At 31.4% G+C, this 16,480-nt stretch overlaps 2 protein-coding genes across 5 annotated transcripts in view; one reads left to right on the top strand and one right to left on the bottom strand.

Annotated features, from left to right (window-relative positions):
• Positions 1 to 16,480, bottom strand: part of LOC143201165 (hypoxia-inducible factor 1-alpha) — a 377,382-nt gene that overhangs the window by 222,939 nt on the left and 137,963 nt on the right. For all 4 annotated transcript variants that reach the window (XM_076412063.1, XM_076412061.1, XM_076412065.1 and 1 more), the window contains exons 3-6: positions 15,717 to 15,871; positions 8,012 to 8,194; positions 7,758 to 7,951; positions 6,976 to 7,082 (exon numbers count right to left, since the gene is read on the bottom strand). In XM_076412063.1, coding sequence (XP_076268178.1) covers positions 6,976 to 7,082; positions 7,758 to 7,951; positions 8,012 to 8,194; positions 15,717 to 15,871 — 639 coding nt within the window. The remainder of the gene's footprint in view (positions 1 to 6,975; positions 7,083 to 7,757; positions 7,952 to 8,011; positions 8,195 to 15,716; positions 15,872 to 16,480) is intronic.
• On the top strand, positions 4,574 to 5,442 carry LOC143201166 (uncharacterized). Its single transcript, XM_076412066.1, has 3 exons — positions 4,574 to 4,700; positions 4,762 to 5,032; positions 5,089 to 5,442. The coding sequence occupies exons 1-3, from the start codon at positions 4,605 to 4,607 to the stop codon at positions 5,310 to 5,312; spliced, it is 591 nt and encodes a 196-aa protein (XP_076268181.1). The 5' UTR covers positions 4,574 to 4,604; the 3' UTR covers positions 5,313 to 5,442.

Genomic DNA, 16,480 nt, shown 5'->3' on the forward strand with positions numbered 1-16,480 from the left:
CTGTTAAAGAGCAAGCACTTGGAGGAACCATCGCTCTTTGTCATGGATAATGCCTTCAAAAAAATTAATATGGGGTATGGTAAATAATTATTACAATAGACATGCAGGTCGAGAAAGAAATACCATCAAACATTATTTGGACAAGTAGAAATCATAACAAGTATAAATTAACATTATCTACATTAACACTTTTGGACTGGATGAACTACATCGCACACATGGAAGAAAAAATTAATAAATGGTAACAAATCACTAAATTAACAATTTAATTAAATTAAATTTTTGTGATATGGGATTATGATCCAAGGCTCACCATTAGCAAAGACAGACAACAAAAGGTGAGTATATAATTAACATAAGATAACTATCGAAATTTGTGCATTGGTGTTGAAAAAAAAGCTCTGAAAAACATGAAAACACTCCAATCTGTTCGTTAGATTATTAAAAAAAAAACAGTAGCTATACTAGGCTAAATTAAAATTGACAGATGGGGAGGCCTAAATGAATTCAACCATTCCTGACAAACATTCTGAGAAATATTATTAGAGCCCGCATAAAGCCATATCCATAACATTTTAAATCAAATTAATTTCCCAGAATAGCCCATATGTTCCTATTAATTTGTATAACTGGCGCATTCGCCATATCATCAACCAAATTAAGGATTACGGAAGAACATCATTCCAAACAAATTATACCGAACCGAATAAATTGCCGGTATTCCACTTCTCTCTTTTTTATATGTAAGAACAATAAAGCGAATCGCGTCGAGCAAAACTCATTTCAACTTTTACTTAACAAACGATAAATTTCCTCGGTTGTTTACAACAAACAAAAGTTCCTCTCGCCCCGACGGACAATTGCATTTTCGTCTCTAGCGTCGGGAAAAAAGTTTGTTCTCTGTATTTAATAGTACGGGGATACTAAAACGGGGAATAGGAAAATCGTGTTATTTTCTCCATGACCTTTACGGCGAAATAAAGATAAAAACGGGAACGATTTATGCGGGGGCCGGTGAATTTCCGACTGGCTTTTAGGACACGAGGCGGAACCGAACATCACATAAATTGCAAATCTACCCCGAAAACACGAAACGGCAATAATATATGAACTACAGATATTTTTATATCGAACATATTATTTTTCATAGTAATAATAATCTATATGTAAATATAAAACATGTGAAATTACATTTTAGGATCCCCTTTTTTAAGAAAATTGTGTGAGAGTAAATTTACAAAACTAAAGTTTATTTATAATATCAAAAATAATATAATTATTTACTACGGCGCCTTCGCCATTTCATCGCGACCCCTTCACCTTTTTGTAATTTCTTCTAATAATGTCTAGATGATGTTAATATTTATTTAATTTCAACTATGTTAGTTGGTGACGTTATAATAATACTTTAATTTTTATAACATGAATATTGATATTTTTAAACTGTATTATTCTACAAGATATTGTTTCAAAAGTTCTATGAAGATAATTTAGAGGTTTGTTTCGTACGACATTGGTACATTCTGTATGGCATTTGTAATATGTGATAACAGTCGAATATATTAAGAGAATTCGAGATCCCAACGGATTATTTCAGTTAGTTTAGCCTAATGGTTTCTGCCAAAAAGAAGAAATAAATTAGATTTGAGGCTTTTAAAAATACCAGTTCATTTTATTATTTAAAAGCTTAAAATTTGGTTAAAGTTTTTGTGATATTTAAAATGATCTGAATATAAAAAATGTTTGGTATTAAAAAGTTTTTTACATTAGTCATTTTTATTTTCATCAATATATTGGTACTCAAAATATATTGTACCTAAGGTTTAAAAACACCTTAAATATTCAGATTTTATATTATAGAATATTATAGTCAAATCTATTTAGTAAAAAAGACGAAAGAGTTTAGTAGTTTATACAGAAATATTGAAATAAAAACTAAAAATAACACCTTCTGTTAACAAAGCAACTTTGATTATTGCATCGTTAGGAAGAGACAAGTGTTCAATTGATAGAGAAAGAAAAACAAACGCTGAGATAAAATTATTTTAAGAAAATTATCGATCGGGTGAAACTATAAGGAATGGACTATAGAAACAATTTTAAATGAAATTATATTTAATTTGTTGATAACACAACAGTTATGTTTACACCAACAACATATAAAGGAAATAAAAAGGAAGAGCGTATAGTTGCAGTATAAGACTAAGAATGCCTAGAAGTTGTCAAAACAACTAAATAATATTTTGATACCTATGGATGAATTAGAGAGTAACAAATAAAATAAATATTCATAAAAGCACAAATGAACAATTCTTGAAGTTAATTACTATAATTATTATATTAAGACACTTTAAACTTAAAACGTACCTTATAACCAAACACAGTTTTCTTGTTTATTATGAATTGTCATAAATACCAGAAGAAATGTAAATATTATGGCAAATATACCATCAATACCTATGGAACTAGCCAGAAAAAGAATGACTGATGATTGATGAATGACAATGACTGCTATTAAACAACAGAAGCTAAAGATCATTTTAATCAATATCCTGCCAATTATTTCCATGTCATGTTTATCTTTTGAAAGCTACAGATAAGTTATAGAGTAAAAAATAGAATAAATAATGATAAAAACAGAAAACAACAATTGTTGGATCTAACTACTGTCATTAATATATTAGCAAAGTTTATAGTTAACATGTATCTTATAAACACTTTAAAATTATTCATTGGTATTTGTTTTTTATCATAAATTAATATCTCGTTATTTAGCAGAAGTTACTGCCCTTTAAAAAAAAATTAAACATCGACACTCGAAAGTTATTATAATTTTTACTGTTAGCATAAAATAGCAATAAAACCCGATACTTTGGTAGGCACTAAAAAAGCTTTTAATAACGCACCAATCCTCCTCCCAAAACTGACATTAGGAAGCAGACAAAAGCTACAGGCATAAAAATCTAATTTTGAGAAAAGGCGGCATATAAAGTTCCCAGACCTCTGTAGGAAATTTTAAAGCGTAAGGGCCTTCGGAGATTTTCGCACAAAAAATCACTTTGGATAAAAAATCACCTACGTCCGAAAGTTAATTAAAACGACTCGTTATTTCTTTTTCAATTAAAATTATCAAGTTGGCATTTCATTACAAAAAGTCTATGGGGATTTATGGTTGTTTTTGTCCTGGTACCTATTATATTTTAATCCATTATTTTTATCGATATGTAAATGTATTTTAGGTAATTCCGAGTTATTATGATTAATTAATTAGATAATATTTCTTAATGATCCCTAACGACTTATTGGAAAATTTATTTATTTATATATTAAGATAAATTGTGACAAAAAAAATTACATATATTTTATTACAACTATTCAATAAATGTTATTAACCGAACACAAACATCACTAAAACATAGGTAAACAACAAAAGAGATACTCAAGGCTCCTCAAATAACATTCGCTATCACTCATGATAAATAAGTGCCGTTCCATTCTGTTGATAATTGAAAATAAAATCGATGAATATGTGGGAAACGAAAGTGGTGTTATGAAACAGTAGCGTATCAATTTACACCTGAGACAATATAGTTTTTAAAGAATTCGGAGTGGTCCTCATAACAGGTTACATCTCAAAAGATGCGTAATCGACAGACATCCGAGTGGACTACATACGATGAACCCGCACCAAAGCGTGGGAAAACGCAACAGTCGACTGGCAAGGTTATGGCGTCTGTATTTTGGGATGCGCATGGAATAATTTTCATTGACTACCTTGAAAAAGGAAGGACCATCAACAGCGACTATTACATAGCGTTATTGGACCGTTTGAAGGGCGAAATCGCCGAAAAACGGTCGCATTTGAAGAAAAAGAAAGTGCTGTTTCACCAAGACAATGCACCGTGTCACAAGTCAGTGAAAACGATGGCAAAAATCAATGAATTGGGCTTCGAATTGCTTCCTTATCCACCGTATTCTCCAGATCTGACCCCCAGCGACTATTTCCTGTTCTCAGATTTCAATGCTCACTGGGAAGAAATTTTCGTCGAATGAAGAGGCGATCGCCGAAACTGAGGCCTATTTTGAAGCAAAGGACAAATCGTACTACAAAAATGGTATCGAAAAGTTGGAGGGTCGCTGTAATCAGTGTATCACCCTTGAAAGGAATTATGTTGAATAAAAAAAAACTAATTTTGCTAAGAAAATGGGTTTTACTATGATAGGCCGGGGACTTTTCAATTGACCTGTTATATATTTCAAAATTAATTTAAATTTGCTTCGAGCATTTCTGTTGGTGTCAATAAGCATCAAAATATACGTATACTGTCTACTGTTTCCATACACTGTTTACTGTCTCACTGATAGTAATTCATTATAACTATATATAATGCGTATATACAGGCTTCTCTATTGATTTTTTCCATAAAATATGTTCGCCCCACCAATGTATTAACGGTAAACAACATAATTATTTGAACAGATTGCTCTTCAGTGACTATATTTGTATAATTGTACTGTAACGAAAGATAAAGATTATCCATCATCCGCATCTTGTTTTTTTCAAATTATTACAACCGAATCTGTCAGGAACATTAATCCCCAGGATGTTCGCCAGGCTCCTCCTCTTGATATATCCAGTGGTGGTAACATGTTTTCACTGTCCATACGAAGGTGGTGAGCCACAGCTTAATGGTATTTACGTAAGTAGCTGCACATTATAAATAATATACTCTGATTTATCAATACACCACTATTTGTTAGCTCGAGGGATACTGGTACGAATTTCTTCGTACCAACGACTATCTAAACGACAACCCATGCAGTCATTTCGAAATCGAATGCACAAATAAAACGTCCTGTATAATATCGCACGTGGTATGGGAATCATATATCCTACGTACAATCTATGAAGCCACCATCACTCAAGAAGAAAATGAAGTCAAGTTGGAAAATAACAGCACAATCACTTCTGTTAATTTAAAATATGGAAACAATGAAGTGTTGGTGTGGAATTGTAGTGGTAATAATCTAGGTAGGGGAAATAATAAAACGATAACCAGTAAAATATATTAACGGTTGCTTTTTTAGAATTTGCCTCATTATTTTTGAGAATGGAAACGAATTTAGAGATGCCAGCTGTGTGGGAGTCCGCCAAAAACAATAAGGATTTCCCCGAAATATTAAATGAATTTCCACCTGGGATATGGGAAAAATTAAATACAAGTGAATGCAGCAATGCTTTCAAAATCAACTTAAGCGGCGAGCATAGGACAATACTATTTATAATTATGTTGTATATTTTTAATTTATAAAGATGAGAATATCTGGTTACATATATTAATAATAGCAGTAACACAATACATACGTACTACATTTAGATTTGTTAATATATAATTAACTTAGAGGTAAATATGAAGAAGTGCATATTACTTCAATGAAATGAAGAACTAATTGAAATTGTATCATAATATTACCTTATTACATAAATATATTCTATCGATATAACTATCGTGGTGTAGTTTCCTATCGTGTTTCACTGAACGGAAAAAATCCGAAAAAAAAGGTCAGGATAATTCCCATCAGTTATTAGTATTGCTCTGATAAATTAGTACTTTTTTGTTGTTGATTTTAATCAAGTCAGCCTTTATTTTGATATTATATATATATATATAATTCATATATTTTATTCATTTACCTAAAATAATATTCCCTAATAATAAATAACCCTATAGGCAAATAAATAAGTTTGAATATTAAAAAAAATCTAAATTATTCTTCGTTAGCTCTATTTGACTAATGTTGAAATATCAATACATAACAATTCTAGTATAAGGGATGCTTACATAAATTTAAACATATAAACGACTATTAAAACGATAGCCCATGGAGTAACTTTTAAATAACACAATCTTAACACAATCTAGGAAGCCATGATCACTTGAGAAGTAATCAAAGCCAACTTGAAAATGAGCAATGCAATAACTTGCTGTGTTAATTTAAAATATATAATATATAATAACCAAGTGTAGGCTCCACACATGCAGTGGCAAAAGTCCAGATATGCAAATATAATGATAACCACTAATATATTTTAGCGATTTTTTTTAGAATTTGCTTCACTATTTTTGGAGATGGAAACAAATTTGGAAACGTCAGATGTGTAGGAGTGGATAAAAAACAATAGCGAATTCCCAGTAATATTGAATGCATTTCCACATGGACTTTGAGAACAATTAGACACGAGTAAGGGCAATAATGCTATAAATATGAATTATACATATTAATTTACAATGAGAATATTAGGTATATTGTAGGCGTGGATAATAAGACTGCATAAAGAAATGTAAATATAGAAAGCTAGGAATAATGCTGTAAGTACTGTCGAAAAATTATATTGATATATCCAATTGAATAGTTCTTGCGAATATTTAAGACCAGAATAGTGGTTAGGATATTTAACACTAAACGTATTCAAAATATATCATCTGAATCACCGTTTTTCTATGATTAGGGGAAGCTAGATGTATGTACGAAATTTTACTGTGATTTTTGTTTGTCTTTGTAACCGGTATTTTAGTTACTGATGGTGTAAAAGGTTTAGGATCTATTGAGTACTACAAGAATAAAGTAAGATTGAAATAGGGCTAAGAGGACATTGAAGTATGAAGATATATACAACACCAGAAGTATATATAGCCTTTGAAATGAAATTGTATCAAAAAGTTACCTAAATATATTTAAAACTTTAGTACCATAATCTATTAATACATCTCACTGAATGCAAAAAAGATCATAAAAATAGAACATGATAATTCACATTAGTTATTAGTATAATATTGATAATAATCAGGCATTTGTTTGTTATTGATTTATAATCATGTCACCCTTTTTTAAGGTTTTGGTGTTTTTGTTTTGAACTGCGGTAACAACTACTAATTTTATCTACATGCTCTTTAAATAAAAAATGGTACTTACGGCACTTGAAGGCTGACCCGATGGAGTCGCTGTCCATGGCGTGATGGTAATCATAAACAGATTTGCCAATGAGATCTTCAGTTGTATATCCCAATACATCCATCATACTAAAACAAATATCAAGTTAATAACACGAGATATAAGACACAACATAATAATAGGTGCTTGCATGTATTTTTATCGGTATATTTAACGGTGAAATAGTGAAGTATCAATGTATGGTTTTAACAATTTTCTACATAAAAAACAGTCTACCATTTAGTATTATTGTGTTCTTCACTGTGTATAGACATATATATGGTCATAAACGCATTTTTGACATTTAATACTTTTGATTAGTTTGAATAAATCATATGTTGAAGCCGATCAAACATTCTTAGAAACCTGTGGTGATGATTTTAATGATTTAAGAGCGATCATTTTGATGTCGACAATAAGAACTGTTTGGAGCACCAAATATATTAGAAGACGATGAATTATAAGACTTATTGGATCCGAACCGTCTCAATCGCGGTTGCCATGCTCCACAGACTAAAAATAAGTTTTTTTTGTAGCGTGTTCATAAAAGTGCTGGAACCAGCGCACTCACAAGATGACACTGTCGAAATACTGAAGAAGTACCAAACTAATATCGTTCTTGTTGGTCCGTTAAGGTTCTTGAGAAAAAAATGGTGGGACATATTTTGATACGTTATATATTCTACCATTTTTTCTCAATAAATGCCTCTTTGAAATATGAAAAAATGGTTGGAACCCATGCAAGCACCTAATCTATAACTTACAATTCGTCATCGGCATCGGTGAATTTCATATCCAGCCCGTGTTTGGTTAAGAAGGTTTGTCGAGGCAATGGTGTGTCGATATTAGAAGGGTGAGGAATGGGTTGCCCCACCGCGACTAGACAGCTGGTTAACTGGCCCTTCTTGGTGTCTTTATTCTCCTCGTTTTTAATGATATGACCAGTGCAGTGGATCACCTAAAAATTTACAGAGTCAAAATTATTTCGAGCCTAATTAATAGTCGCAATAAAAGTTACCTTGTAGGTGGCGGATTTCAGGTTTACCGAACGTCCCTTGCTGGTGAGGGTGCATTTTAGACGTATGAAGAACGACTTAGGCGTCTCGCTGTCGTCAGACGCCTTTGCCGATAGGATATCTCTGATTTCCTCGTGATCGCATGGATGGCTATAGTCGAACACGTTTTGTCCCATCAGATCCACCTATAAAATGAAAAGTAAACATTGTCGTTATCGATTCAATTAAAGTTTGCGTATTGATATTTGCGTTAATGGTTGATTAAGGGAGGTTTAAAAATACTGTCATGACAATATGACCATACTATCGGCTTAAATCGACTGTTTCGTCGCTATTTTTGGTTCGACTGGATTTACTACTTTTTACCAGTGACTGTTTCGGTCGGTTGTTTTCAGTCGCTATCTTCGGTCCGACTTATTTTGTTACTATTTATTATCGACTGTTTCAGTCGTGTACTTTTAGTTACTATTTTTGGTTCTACTAGTTTCATTCAACTGATTTTTAACGTTCTGGTCTTCTTAGCCGCAACCTTGACAAAAATGTACCCAATTTATGCTTACATAGATTTATATGTAATATATATAGTTTTATGATTTTATTGGTAGTTTGTTTGTATATAACAATATATTATATATTAATATAGCAGCATTTTTGAATGATATACAAGATTGTTAATATAATAGGGTAAAAAGCTTAAAATTGTGAATGAAAAATAGCAAAATACTTTTGACTCTTTTTATGGCAATAATAGGTAATATTTCGATTACTCTCGCGATTTTTGTTAAAAAATAATTCGGTTCAATAATTAAAAAAACATTTATTTTATTTAAAAAAGCTCTAGTAGTTATTGAACGATCATTTTTAATTATGTCATGAATTAGTCTTTTTTTCTATAGGTATATGTTTAATTTTTATTTATTAGTTATGGTTATTGTACATCTTTAGTTTTTAGGTTTTATTTAAGATTTATTGTATTGTCTATATTTATACTAAATTATTATATTATTTGAAAATAGTAATTCACATATTAAAATACGATAAAACATTTGAAGGGTATTATTCCATTTCATAGAAAAATTCCATTCCTTTTTATAAATCCACAGAACATTCTAATATAAAAGTAATTCTACTTCGTTTAAAATTAAATTATTAATTGCATGTTAATAGTATTCAGTAATTTTTTTCCTTTTCTTTTTTAAAGTTAGTAAGTAAAGGAATATGTACATCTCCGTTTTGCTTATACTACCGTTGGAAAATATAATCACATATAAAATTAACAGCTCCAAGCAATTATCTCCGTCCTTTCATCTCCCACAATTTATACAGGAAAGGGTTCGTACATCTTCATCTGATATCACGAATTGGATCAAACAGTCGAACCGTACATTTGACTGAAAATAGTAATTACTATTTTCAGTCGCTAGTTTTTTGACTATCGACTCTTTCGACTGTTTTCAGTCGATAGTTCCCACCGTTAATACTGTCCAACACTGAATATATTTTGGGCTCCAAAATAGCCTATTATCCAACATTTTCATCATTCTTAGTCGGATCGTTGCTGTAATCGTAAATTTCATAGTATCTTTGTTGTTATTAGTGCAAAATATTTTATTTTAAGTTATTTTACTACTGAGGAAACTTCCAAGCTAGACGGATTTTTATAGACTTCATTTAAAGCCAGCTTTACATCATTAAGAGAGACAAACAAATGATAGTCGGAGAGGGCATAATCCGGGCCCAGTCAATCTCCCTCTTATTTTGCCAAGTCTGTAAAGATGTGTGTGTCCTAGTGTGGTATTGATGTAAGGCAACGCCTTCCTAGTGGTTAATTCTGACAGTTTTCTAAATTGCTTGCTTCAGTGGCACTACTTATTGATGGTACAAAATTCTGCACAAAAAATGGTCAGCCGCATAGATTAGGCGAATTTTTGTTTTGAGATGAATGAAAAAACACAGCTAATAATTTTTTTCTTTGTCATACTCGTTTTGGTTAACCCAAGCTTGATAGGAATTGAATAAATATAAATGACAGAAATAATTGATTTGTTTGTTGGGCAGTGTAATTGTTACACAACTCAACTTATATATAAAAAACGTAAATGATTGCTTTTGAGGTTGGGTAAATTACTAAATTTTAAATATTCTTGAATCTAAACAAAATTAATGTGGATTGTACTTGATAACATTACAAATAAAATGAATCGATTTATACTCGCTTCAGTATTAACTTATCTACAATACTAAGTGAAATACATAACATTAAACTACTCAACACTAAAAAAAATCTGATACGGTTCACATTAATCTAAACAGACTTATTCGGACATTTCATCCAGGTGTTTATTAATTCAATTTTTATTTTGCAAATTGAATACAATTCTACACGAAATTCATCGATTCAGCTCATCCACAACATTGAAATTGATGAAGAAACATTGAAGTTTGGCTCGCTTGAAGATTTTTAAGGTTGGGGTTACTATTTTGGTAAAAATATTACTACGAGTGCTTCTAGATTTGAGTGTAATCGAGCAGGAATTCACAAGAGTTATTAAAATCTGATAAAAATAGGATTGCAGCCAAATTAGTTGCAAAATTCCAATGGGTGCTACATGGGATGAAACCTGAGCAAATTTAAGCATTGGCAATTTAAAAAGACAAAATTTATTGACTTCAGATTTATTAATTAATTATTAAAAATATATATTATACTATTCAATATACCAATAATAACAACAATGTTATTGTAGTGTTTATATATTGATAAATAATTACATATTGTTTTATTTTATCTATTTTTTTTTTAAATTTGTTTTACCAAAACATTTTAACTTGGGTTTCAGCAGAAATGCTATGTTAACTTGTGCACTCAAGATAATTTATTCTATATTATATTCCCCAAAAATACGAATAATTTTCAACAATTGGCAACGTTGCGAATTCAAATCCTTGGCGCATGCTAGGATTCTCCAGATCTAGACTTCTGCAGTTTCAGTCGAAATGTAATTGAATCATCAAAGACAGTAATTTAATTTCGAATAAAATTGCCAATTAAGAGCTTTCTTTTTATCTAGGAAATAAAATCTGATGAAAAAAATGACGTACTTTCAATATCAATAGCAAATAATAACAATCATCTAGTACGACCTTGGATAAAATCGACAGTGGGAAATTTGTCAAGTGTTTTTTTTTCTTTAAGTCTAGAACATTGACGAAATTGATTTTTTTCATATTTCAAAGCTTGCGCCTTCAAGACTGCTTGCAAAATACGATAGAAGAATGTATAGAGAAAGCTCAACTCAAATTTCAAGTAAATCGCTTACGTAGAATTGGATATATGATGAAAACCATCTTGAAAAAGTTGTTTCGAGAAACACGCATTAAAAATTTTCGTTTTCAGATGGCGCGTAACTAAAACAGCTACAACGTGGGCCAAAAGTCCCGCTACCATTTTGATTGCCTATAAGTTTGAAAGGAAAAGAATAGGTATCCTCTCAAGAGCATATCCTTAAAGGGTTAGGCTTTCAAAATATAGGAAAAAATCTTTTTTTTTTTTAAGAAAACCCCCTTAATATAATATTACTGGCTGGTTTAATATAATACGGAATATAAAATATTATTTTATATATATTTGTATTACCGGGTAGATAAAATTGATATAGAATAAAAGAAATATTGTCTAACTGCAATAAAAATATATACAAAATAATAATCTCAATTATCCTTATTTGCTGTACTCGGTAAACAAATTAAATTTTATAGTTATCTGAAATCTGTGGCGGTAGGTACTTGAAAAGGCTCGCTAATAAATATCTCTTGAAAAAAAAAGCTCTAAATAAATTGCCAGCTATTAGAATCAATCGATAGCAACAATTGTACCTGTGGTCTCATAAAATTGAATGTGATAATTATATGTTTAAGGATCTAGTCTTATTATACGAGGGACTGCCATTTATTTTCGAGTCTTGGCAATACTAGGTGTTATCAGGCTTAGGATAAGTCAATTAACTCAACGACTCTGCGATGCTAAACAATATCATTCCAGATAAGCAATTCGGGGTCCGCACCAAACATTCAGCCGTTCATCAGGTCCGTGCTTTTATTCGACATGAAATACTTGGAGCGGTCCTCTTGAACCTAACCAAGGCCTTTGAAAAGGTTTGGTACGAAGGCTTAGTGGCTAAATGCTATAGGTTAGGTCTACCCGATGACCTAACCGCTCTTATTAAATAATTTCTGTCAGGACGATCGTTCTAGGTGAAAACAAATATACTTTCTCCATCCGGAAAACCGCATGAGGTCCACAAGGTTCTCCCCTTTCAGATATCGCTAGAACACCACAAGTTGAGGCAGCACCTCATATGCAAAGCAACCCAATGGTTACATTTCTGAAAGTTGCAAATCAACCCAAAGAAAACCCAGTCCATGTTCTTCCACAAGAAGCGTTTTGCATTTCGCGCCTTAAAATCAACAACGCCCAAATTCAATGGTAAGGAGAAGCTACCTATATCGGTCTTTAAAAGTCCCTCTATAAAAGCTAATGTATTGTCAATCTGCTGTTCCTGCTCATCAATCGGGCCAGCAGGCTTCCTATTTCTCTATAAAATCTCTTCTGTACAAGATGCAGGATCGACTGATCGACGGCTCCAGTGTGTCTCAAATACGCCTCGCCTAGTCAGGTGGAACGTCTTCGAGTTTTTCAGAATAAAATTGGCAGGAAAATAATCAATGTCCTCTGGTTCATCAGGAATAATGAAATCCTCTAAGAGGATTTTACTTAGGAGTTCCTGAAGAACTCTACTCGAGATATGTCTCTCTCTTGGTACCGAATAATAAATGTATTTGATAAAAGGCGTATCAAAAGCAGTGTATAATATCTACGCAGGTAGCAAATTTTGGATATATGCAACAAACCACTGAATATTCTTCCAAGACAAGCAAAATCCAACAAAGGTTCGAAATATTAATATCAACTATCGTATCGCAAATAAGCTGCAATTATTTACTATTACCATTAAAAAAGCTCATTTCTATTCATCAAATCTACACTACAATCACATTTAACTGATGAAAGATCCCCAATTAAAATTTTAATTGCATCGTTGTAGCTATTGAAATAAATCAGAAAACAAACCAACTTTCAATTACGATATGTATAAATGATTTGAATAATGAACCTACTAATTGACCATCTGGTCGGTAACGAGAGTGGTGTCTTGTAATTAAATTATCTTTCTGGTTTAACCGGCATTTCGTCAATCAGAATTAATGACTATTTAAATGAAAATTTGTCTAGCTGAACTCATAAATTATCTAACGGAAACTTATAAAGTTATTTTAAGATTCATATCATTGGACAATTACAATTAAAATATCTCGTATTTTCTCAGGGCATCATTGTTATTTGGTAAATCATTTGAATTATTTAAAAACGCAAAGCGTAAAGTCGAGTGATTCTGTTGTAGATTCGAATAAACATTCTGCCTTTTCTTGGAATCAAACGCAACAAGTGAATGTTTTTGATTAGATAAGGATGTGGAATAACCAAAAAAAAAAGAGTGTAATATAAAATATATTTTCTAAGTAATTAAACTAGTGTGTATATATTTTGTGTATTGTAATCACCAGGTGTGTTGGTAATAATTTTACGGTTTTTGTAATAGGTTTCATTAGCCGTAAGTATGCAATATTATGATTGTATATGTATATATATATATATATATATATATATATATATATATATATATATATATATATATATATATAATATATATATATATATATATATATATATATATATATATATATATATATAATTATATATATATATACAACAAAATTCTATTCTAAATAAAATAATTGTATATATATATATATATATATATATATATATATATATAACAAAAATGTTATGAAATATAATTTATTTTAACATTATAGTACATCTAAACTGCAAATAATTATACAGCCATAATATTTTATAGGTTAGAGTTATAACCTCTTATCAGTATTGCTTTAAAGAATTTCGCATACGTCTGACAACCTGACGACTTTGACAGGCTCATTCGTTCACGTGTTCGAAATAATCAGACAACATTGTGTCTCTTTTTAACTAGAACAAAATGAGAAGGAAAATATTGTCCGATTCTAAAACGAATTTACAAATTGCGACAGGCAATACATTAAACATATTGATGACGTATGTACAAAAAAACTTTGAATAGACTATATGTCATGTTATTCTACTGATATTAATTCTAAAACTACGCAAATTATGTTTGGCTAATATAACAGCGTTATAGATCTATAATTTCTTGAAAATGTTCGATTTTGTGCCTAAAAATGAGCATCTGCAGCACGTATAACTTTTCTTGATTCAAGAAAAAAAAATGTAGGGGTTGTATGATAGAGACCCCACAAAAGCTACAAATTAGGCAAAGTTGAATGTGAACAAGTAATAGGAAAGATTCAAAAGATTGAAAGGTAGAAATTGCTTTGGTCGCAAGACCACTTTTTCGCGTTGATGGAACATGGTTTTTTAGAAGAAGTTAAAAGATGACTCGATGAATGGCTTAGCTCACAGAATGAACTGCTCTCTTGGAATGGCATCAATAAATTGCCAGAGAGATGGTCAAAATCCGTAGAATGAAATTGTCAATGCTTTGAATAAATACATTTTAAATGACGTGTTTCTCTTAGAGGAAAAAAACTTAATTCATAATATGTTAGGTGTATGACTTGTTTCCCATTGTTTTTTTTATATTTTAAAGTCTCCTTTTTACCAACGATGGTTTATCTGGACTGGACCTACAGTTTAACGTGGGCTCCGAACCACAGTCCTCCACATAAAGCCCACCGACTGGCGAGTGACCAACTTTAGAAACCATCCCAGAAAACATCCGGTCTTACCCAGCCTGATTATTGGCGTGACCGGGATCATTTTCCTTGTCGGATTTTGTACTCTAACAATCACAAACATAAATTTACGACCCTGCTCCAGCAGGATTCAAACCCATGACTATCGCAACAGTAGGAGGACCGTCCTGTCGCCTTTACCACTGCGCCAACCAAGCCGGCAAACAACATTGTTGTTTAACTTTACACCAACTATTCTAAAAACTCAAAATTGATTTAATATCAGAAAGTTGTTGGATAAGTATGGGGATATTATTCCTAAATTCATGGGTGCTATAAGATTCGAATAGTCACCATTTAAAAAGAACAAGGTTTGTGATTAAATATATTAGGAGCATGACTTAATTGTTACAGATTATATTTTCGGGCTTCTGCGTTTCTCTGGGTATTAGGTGTGATCAATTGTGTTTCGAATACAATTATATTCTGCTGAAGACAACTTTAGTTTTTCTGTTTATGATATATTATAATTAATTGATGATTAATACTTTTTGCGTTAAATCCTGAGCATTTCCAAAGTATTGGCTGAAGAGCTGTCTATTTATTCTTACACGTATTTTGATCAGCGATTAATTTAAATAACATAATCTAATTGTTTTAATAGTTAATGTGTGAAAACCTTGTAGAGTACCAAGAAACAATCATCATAAAGACATCTAATATATGAAATCCAATTGCCGAAAAATCTACTATTTAGGTCTAGTGCTATAATTAATTATACAGCTAATACACACATACAAATGTACCTCCTCGTAAAATCATGACGTAATATAGTATATGACATGAATAATTTACCTGTGTTATCCCAAGATATTCGTTGACGTTTTCGGACAGATACACGAAATCACCTTCTGCCGATAGAACCAATACGAATCCTTCTAGGGATTTCAAGAAAACGGGTTCCACTGAAACGTTCTCCGGTAGGTTGTCCTTAACGGGCAGCACGTCAACTAAAAAACATTATAAAAATCAACCAAATTGCGTAAACTTACTCTTACATCGTATAAGAATTTCGTAACTAACTCACATTACCGCAATTTTTTCTTAATACATGATTATGCTTGACGTAAAGTAAAAACTACTAGAACGAGTTTCTTTACATTCACGACATATTACAAAACATGTTTGATGCTTAAATATATTTGTTATAAAAATGAATGAAAACAATTTTGCAATCTGTAAAATTTGCTTGCTATTATACGGGGGCTACTCGTGATCTTGCATGGATGATGAAACCATATTAAGAAGCGGAATTAGATTTCATTCTCTACAGCTACATCAGCTACAAGTTCCAACTTCATCTCTACAGAATACATTTTCGGTTAAAAACATGTCATCGTGTGATGGCCTAAATGGTCCTGTACAAAATAAATGAGTTGAAACCACAAGTTGACTTGTTTGATACTTGCTGTTTCTTACTGATGCCAGTAAGATAATGTATAAAGTTAATGCCAAGAAAATAAAAGAACGGAATGATTGACTAACATGGCAATAGCAGAATTCATGTTTAAAACTTTCTATTTAAAACTCTAGGGCAGAGATTTATCTCCCAGTGTCCA

Source organism: Rhynchophorus ferrugineus, unplaced genomic scaffold (genome assembly GCF_030347505.1).
Source record: "Rhynchophorus ferrugineus isolate W39M unplaced genomic scaffold, kcgeb_rfMv2 rfM8, whole genome shotgun sequence".
Lineage (NCBI taxonomy): Eukaryota > Metazoa > Arthropoda > Insecta > Coleoptera > Curculionidae > Rhynchophorus > Rhynchophorus ferrugineus.